Here is an 8,351-nt window from a genome sequence, read left to right on the forward strand (position 1 = left end):
GATAGATAGGAGATAGATAGATAGATAGATAGATAGGAGATAGATAGATAGATAGATAGATAGATAGATAGATAGATAGATAGATAGGAGATAGATAGATAGATAGATAGGAGATAGATAGATAGATAGATAGATAGATAGATAGATAGGAGATAGATAGATAGATAGATAGATAGATAGATAGATAGGAGATAGATAGATAGGAGATAGATAGATAGATAGATAGATAGATAGATAGATAGATAGATAGATAGGAGATGGATAGATAGATAGATAGATAGATAGATAGGAGATGGATAGATAGATTTTCCTGATGTGTTTTTTGTTTTAATCGACTGTCTATAAAAAGCACTCAGTAATGGATCTGACAAGTGACAGCACCATTACTAAGGCTGACAGTAACTCCCTCCAATTATTACCCGATACCCATCGCCTCCAGGGGTACCAGGAAGAGTTGGGTTCAGTCCAGTAACTGACTGTCTATAGATGGTCAGGTACTGGGGTGGCTGCAGGCTGTTGTTATTAGGGTGGGAAAGACCAAAAACCATGGACTTTCCCCACCCTGGTAATGCCAGGCTGCTGCTTCTTTATCGGTGCTGGCTGGTTATGGAAAATAGGGGGGACCGCATGTTTTCTTCTTTTTTTTTTTTTACAAAATTGACAGTTCCCCCTTATTTCTCAGCCAGCCAGAACATACAGCTCTTGTTGGCCCCTTTGGAGGCATAGGGTACATATTTTTGGCTATCAATAGTAAGCCCCTGCTTTGTATTCATATTCAGTGCTGTCAGTCAGCTCCATTACAAACGGCATTGTAAAACTGTGGAAAAAAAAAAGAACACACACCAGTTATTTTTTTTGTTATTTTATTGCTAGAAACAGCACACCAATCAATGATGTAGTTTCCAAAAAAAAATGAATTTTAACCCTTTTGCAACATCGGCCATACCAGTACGGCAGATGCCAGGTGTTTAAAGATGGCGGCTGGTTTATACAGCAGACACCTGGTGCTAATGGCCATGATCAGTGTCCGCACTGATCATCCAAATCATCAATAGAAAATCTATTTTTTCTTCATTAGATCAACCCCCCCCCCCCCATAAAAAAAAAGTAATTTATTACAATTTAAATTTTATTTTTCCGCAAATCTTAAGTGATTTTATATAATTTTTTATAATGTTTTATAGATGTCTAACAGCAGCGGCAGCGGCAATGAAACCGAGCCCAGGTCTCCCCCACACTCCAGACGCAGACTTGTAAGTTCAACCGTATAGGAAATAAAATTTTATTCGAATAAATTCAATTTTTTTTTCAGCAGAATTGTTGCTAAAGTTCCTTAACTACCCTAGAGTACCTCTTATAGGGATTAACAATTTTCTTCTTTTTTTTTTTTTAAATTCATAGTTGTCCTCGTCCTCTTCTGAAGGGCCTTCAATAGACGTTGCTGTAAGTGTTAAAAATATTTTTTTAATTAAAAAAAAAATTCACAATTGCTAGTAAAGAACAGTATATAAAAAAAAATTAATAATAAAATGGATAAAACCTAAAAGATGGATTCTGCCATAAAGTTATTTTTCTTAAAACTTAAAGGGATTCTACCATTAAGCAACATTTTTTTCTAATTACCACGTCGGAATAGCCTTAAGAAAGGCTATTTGTCTCTTACCTTTAGACGTGGTCTACGCGGCGCCGTTCCTTAGAAATACCGTTTTTAACCGGTATGCAAATAAGTTCTCCGTTTACAGTTATCTTCATCTTTGGGCTCAACTGTCCACCACCATTTCTACCAACACTCATTCGACTGTTCCACATCTTGAAAAGTAAGTGACCCCCACGTACACGCCAGCAAGTGTGGCTGCTACCAAGCTGTTCCAGAGACAGATGATAGATATAGAGAAATGGGAAAGCTGGGTGGATAAATTGAAAACAAAAATTTATATAGATAGATAGATAGATAGATAGATAGATAGATAGATAGATAGGAGATAGATAGATAGATAGATAGATAGATAGATAGATAGGAGATAGATAGATAGATAGATAGATAGATAGATAGGAGATAGATGATAGATAGATAGATAGATAGATAGATAGATAGATAGATAGATAGATAGATGACAGATAGATAGATAGATAGATAGATAGGAGATAGATAGATAGGAGATAGATAGATAGATAGATAGATAGATAGATAGATAGATAGATAGATAGATAGGAGATAGATAGATAGATAGATAGATAGATAGATAGGAGATAGATAGATAGATAGATAGATAGATAGGAGATAGATGATAGATAGATAGATAGATAGATAGATAGATAGATAGATAGGAGATAGATAGATAGATAGATAGATAGATAGATAGATAGATAGATAGATAGGAGATAGATGATAGATAGATAGATAGATAGATAGATAGATAGATAGATAGATAGGAGATAGATAGATAGATAGATAGATAGGAGATAGATGATAGATAGATAGATAGATAGATAGATAGATAGATAGATAGGAGATAGATAGATAGATAGATAGATAGATAGAAGATAGATGATAGATAGATAGATAGATAGATAGGAGATAGATAGATAGATAGATAGATAGATAGATAGGAGATAGATAGATAGATAGATAGATAGATAGATAGATAGATAGATAGATAGGAGATGGATAGATAGATTTTCCTGATGTGTTTTTTGTTTTAATCGACTGTCTATAAAAAGCACTCAGTAATGGATCTGACAAGTGACAGCACCATTACTAAGGCTGACAGTAACTCCCTCCAATTATTACCCGATACCCATCGCCTCCAGGGGTACCAGGAAGAGTTGGGTTCAGTCCAGTAACTGACTGTCTATAGATGGTCAGGTACTGGGGTGGCTGCAGGCTGTTGTTATTAGGGTGGGAAAGACCAAAAACCATGGACTTTCCCCACCCTGGTAATGCCAGGCTGCTGCTTCTTTATCGGTGCTGGCTGGTTATGGAAAATAGGGGGGACCGCATGTTTTCTTCTTTTTTTTTTTTTTACAAAATTGACAGTTCCCCCTTATTTCTCAGCCAGCCAGAACATACAGCTCTTGTTGGCCCCTTTGGAGGCATAGGGTAAATATTTTTGGCTATCAATAGTAAGCCCCTGCTTTGTATTCATATTCAGTGCTGTCAGTCAGCTCCATTACAAAGGGCATTGTAAAACTGTGGAAAAAAAAAAAACACACACCAGTTATTTTTTTTGTTATTTTATTGCTAGAAACAGCACACCAATCAATGATGTAGTTTCCAAAAAAAATGAATTTTAACCCTTTTCCAACATCGGCCATACCAGTACGGCAGATGCCAGGTGTTTAAAGATGGCGGCTGGTTTATACAGCAGACACCTGGTGCTAATGGCCATGATCAGTGTCCGCACTGATCATCCAAATCATCAATAGAAAATCTATTTTTTCTTCATTAGATCAACCCCCCCCCCCATAAAAAAAGTAATTTATTACAATTTAAATTTTATTTTTCCGCAAATCTTAAGTGATTTTATATAATTTTTTATAATGTTTTATAGATGTCTAACAGCAGCGGCAGCGGCAATGAAACCGAGCCCAGGTCTCCCCCACACTCCAGACGCAGACTTGTAAGTTCAACCGTATAGGAAATAAAATTTTATTCGAATAAATTCAATTTTTTTTTCAGCAGAATTGTTGCTAAAGTTCCTTAACTACCCTAGAGTACCTCTTATAGGGATTAACAATTTTCTTTTTTTTTTTTTTTTTAATTCATAGTTGTCCTCGTCCTCTTCTGAAGGGCCTTCAATAGACGTTGCTGTAAGTGTTAAAAATATTTTTTTAATTAAAAAAAAAAATTCACAATTGCTAGTAAAGAACAGTATATAAAAAAAAATTAATAATAAAATGGATAAAACCTAAAAGATGGATTCTGCCATAAAGTTATTTTTCTTAAAACTTAAAGGGATTCTACCATTAAGCAACATTTTTTTCTAATTACCACGTCGGAATAGCCTTAAGAAAGGCTATTTGTCTCTTACCTTTAGACGTGGTCTACGCGGCGCCGTTCCTTAGAAATACCGTTTTTAACCGGTATGCAAATAAGTTCTCCGCAGCAATGAGGGTGGGCCCCAGCACTCAAATGGCGATGAGGGCATCCCCACTGCTGCCCGAGAGCTCACTCCAGCGCTGCCTCCATCTTTAGCTGCAACCCCGCCTCTTCCGTCTTCTGTCTCGGTCCAACTTCCGACGCCTGCGCAGTACGCTCCTGTATTGAACTAGAGTGGAACTGGAACTGGAGTGAGCTCTTGGGCAGCAGTGGGGACGCCCCATCGCCATTTGAGCGCTGGGGCCCACCCTCATTTCTGCGTAGAACTCATTTGCATACCGGTTAAAACCGTTTTTTCTAAGGAACGGCGCCGCGGAGACCACGTCTAAAAGTAAGAGACAAATAGCCTTTCTTAAGGCTATTCCGACGTGGTAATTGGAAAAAATGTTACTTTAGTGGTAGAATCCCTTTACATTTGGTGCATGAATTCTAAAAATCCTAAAAAATTTTGTTTATACAGAAAGATACCAATTATCTTCACGTTTATTATAAAACTTTTTTCATTGTGTTATGATTTAAAATTTTTGAAATTCTTATTAAAGTAACAAAATAATATATTTTTTTTCTAGGCGGCATCCCAAGCAACTCGGCGTCCTCGGGTGAGGAGAAGACGTGGTGCTGGCAGTCGTCGGGTATGTAAAAATAATGGGTATCTTTCTGTATAAACAAAATATTTTAGGATTTTTAGAATTCATGCACCAAATGTAAAGTATGAGTAGGGCTAGGGATTTTATTAATTATTTAAGTAATGTGTCTAATTACAAATTTTGTATTTTTTTTTTAATTTCTAATTTCAGGGGTTGGATTCGGCCAGTTTGGATCGGGCCATTGACAGCGAACTCCTGATCCAGCTGGTGGAGGAATTGCCCCCCGACTGGGAGCAGGCAAGCCGCCAGTATAAGGATAGGATGTGGGAGGAAATCACAGCCCAGGTCATCACTTGCTGGGAGGAATTAAGACCCAAAGAAAAGGCGACTGCGGGTGAGTTTTTATAAAAATTTGTTCCATTTTTATGACATTTTTTATGAATGGAAGGTTGTTAAATAATATATTTGTATATAATAATATATTTTAGTTTAAATTCATTTTAATTTCCCACCTATTAATTCAAGCATATAAAAAATTATTGTTTTATTTAACATATATGTAATTTAAAAAAGAATATATATATATATATATATATATATTTTTTTTTTTTTCAGTTAATGATGTCAAAGTGCGGTGGCGATCAATGAGGGACCGAATGAAGAGGCAGTACAATGCCGAGCAACGTGGCCCAAGGGGCTCGGCCGCTAACCGCAGGCAGTACTGCTTCACTGAGAGACTCCGGTTCCTAATCCCAACGTTTCGCACTAGAAAGTAAAAAAATTTATATCATTTTTTTTTTTTTTTTAATCTATTAAATATATATGTATTTGTAAATAAAAAAATCTAATTCTATTTCAGAAACAAATATCTAGAATTGTACAGAATTCTTAAAGTAGAGCTAGGAGTAGACAAAAATATCCAGCTTTACAACCGAAAGCTGGTTCACATCTGCGTTTGGTAATCCGTTCGGGAAGTCTGCATGGGGACCCCCGCAAACAGAATACCAAATGCAATTGCAAGCGCTGTACAGTTAAAGGGGTATTCCCAACTGGCTTGTTCAGCAACCTGCACGCTGTGTGCTCTCTTCACTTCCTGGTTTTCTCGGTACATTGGTGGGCGGGGTTTCACTTGCTCTGCTATCTCTCTTCATAGCATTATGTTTGCAGTCAGTAATGAGGGATTGGTTGTACATAAATTAGCACAGTATCACTGGAAGATGCACAATATGAAGCTGATGTAGCAGAGCTGGATTTCAGTCAGTTTTCAATAAACTCTAAGTTTGTGTTTACATACAGAGGTACCGGACTCCCTATCTCAGCCCTTATCAGTAAAATTCAATAAAACCGACTGATAAATGGAAGAGCAAAAGATAAAGGGCTCAGAAATACAAGCACAGAGCATTCACTTCCCCCCTCCCCTATCTGAATGCAGGAGCTACATCACTTGTGTGGTGCAGAGAGATAAACAGCTCAGAAATACAAGCTCAGCCACCCTAAGAACAGGGTGCTATGTCACTTGACCGAGGAGATAAACTCATCACCAGGTCCGTAGTTATGGAAACGCAGTGTAAACAATGAAGTGAATAAATTAAGATAGCGGCCAAACAAAGCCGTTTTGTTAAAGCAATGTATTTAGGAAAAGTCTTAAATCCACATAAACTAGCAGTATAGATAGGATCCTTGTGATGGGACAACCCCTTTAAAGCACACAGAACTCCTAGACTATAATGGGGTCCGTGTGTTTTCTGCTCAGTCTCCGCACGGAACATGCAGACAGGAAAGTACTTCATAATCTACTTTCCTGTCCGCATGATTCATATGGGCAGCGCATGGAAAGCACACGGACCCCATTATAGTCTATGGGGTCCGTGTGCTTTCACTGCACACCACTTGCCAATGTGTTCGGTATTCCATTCGGGAGGGGGGGGTCCCCATGCGGACTACCCTAATACATTACCGAACACAGATGTGAACCAGGGGTCAAGAATAATCCCTAACGTGTGAACAGCCATGGCCATTGTCAACTTTTGACCCTCCAAATCACAATTCAAGCAGATTGATGACTGAATCCTTAGCTCTGCATCCTCAGAGTTTGTAGTTAATGACTTTTGATAGGACTAGTGCATTGTGCCTAATAATAGTAATTTTTTTTACAATGTATTTGTTTGTTATTTAACAGAACAGGTTTATTTTATTTATTTTTCTTTCTACAGCACCATCGACAGCACGAGGGAGGAGCCACCATCAATCTCAGAACCGCCTTTCTCCCACCCACAAGCAAGTGACAACCCCGGTCCTTCAACTTCTGCTTGTAGGCAAGGTTTGGAACAAAGCGCCCCCCTGCCTCCTGTATCCCAATCAGTAGCTCCAAGAGGGGCCATCAGTTCCTCTTCCCCGGAGTTGCTGACGAGGGATAGAGGAGGCAGGAAACGTCCAACGGCAATGGAGTATTTTGCAAGTATCTCTCACGAAACTTTTGCGAGATTGGATGAACGGATGGACAGATTTGAGGAGAGTCTTTCAGGTGTCGAGAATTCAATTTCAGAAATCAGATCAGAAGTTCGACAACTGGAGGGGGCGACTGCGGTGTTGTCGAAATCTTCCTCAATCAGTTCACAGTTCCTCCAAACTCTGGAGCCATGGATGGAGCAAATGAGTCCAAGCAATGCCTATAAGTGTAGGATAGCTGCCACTCACATGTTCTGGGGCTTCCTACACCGCCCCCCATCTCCACCCCCACCTTATGCCCCATCCCCATCCAATCAACAAAACTACCCTCCTGTACAATATCATCCACCAACCCACTCTGAAGCTTCTTCTCATCCTTCCTCTCCTCCCCACTTACCTCTACCTTCTTCTCTTCCTACTCCTTGAAATCCGAGGAACTGGTCCTTCACTGGTTTCTCGGAGTCTTCTTCTCTAAATACTCCTCACCTCCCTCCTGTAGGATTTTCCAGGCCACGTGAGTTATTTTTAAGGACCCTACAGGAGGAATCCCCAGAAGTTAGAAGGACCACCACAAGGGAAGAATTACCTCCCAAATCCTCTCCCGAACCTCAGGATTAACCTTGATTGCCGTTATTACAAGTCTTTTTTATGACTGTTTAAAACATTTTAATGTTTTTTCGTTAAAAATAAATACATTTTTATTAGTATTAAAATTTATTTCTGTCAATTTATTGTTTGAGTTCTGTCTAAGTCCCAGAGAACCAGCCCTGGTTCCCATTCTTCGACGGTGCAGTTTACTTTGGCCTGAAGAAGACGCCAGTTCGGCATCGAAACGTGTAGCCATTCACCTTGTGTCTGTCCTTTGGAACCAATAAAGCCTTTAACTCACATCTGAGTTTCCAGGCCCCATGGTCCTGAAGAATCAAGACTTTCCAGGGTAGAGTCCATTTCCTCTGGATTTATGGGAAAGTAGATAATTGTGTAGGACAACACAGGCTTTCACCACGTCATCAACTCCCTGTGGTACCAGTTGGATGGACCGAGTGAAGATCCTCCATTTTATTGGAATGCCGAAAGCACGTTCTACTTGTCGTCTGGCTCTGGAAAGACAATAGTTGAAGGTCCGTTTCCAATAGTTCAGCCCCATCTGCAGCGAGGACAAAGGGCAATGGAGGTCCATCCATTCCAGGAAAGGGTCTTGCTCTACTGAGTATAGC

General features: G+C 39.2%; 1 protein-coding gene across 1 annotated transcript; it reads left to right on the forward strand.

Moving 5' to 3' along the window:
* Positions 1-1,184: 1,184 nt before the first annotated feature.
* LOC142213412 (uncharacterized) lies at positions 1,185-7,742 on the forward strand. Its single transcript, XM_075281729.1, has 8 exons — positions 1,185-1,253; positions 1,402-1,443; positions 3,552-3,620; positions 3,769-3,810; positions 4,669-4,731; positions 4,897-5,080; positions 5,302-5,458; positions 6,900-7,742. The coding sequence occupies exons 1-8, from the start codon at positions 1,185-1,187 to the stop codon at positions 7,558-7,560; spliced, it is 1,287 nt and encodes a 428-aa protein (XP_075137830.1). The 3' UTR covers positions 7,561-7,742.
* The last annotated feature ends 609 nt before the right edge of the window (positions 7,743-8,351 follow it).

Source organism: Leptodactylus fuscus, chromosome 7 (genome assembly GCF_031893055.1).
Source record: "Leptodactylus fuscus isolate aLepFus1 chromosome 7, aLepFus1.hap2, whole genome shotgun sequence".
NCBI classification, from domain to species: Eukaryota; Metazoa; Chordata; class Amphibia; order Anura; family Leptodactylidae; genus Leptodactylus; species Leptodactylus fuscus.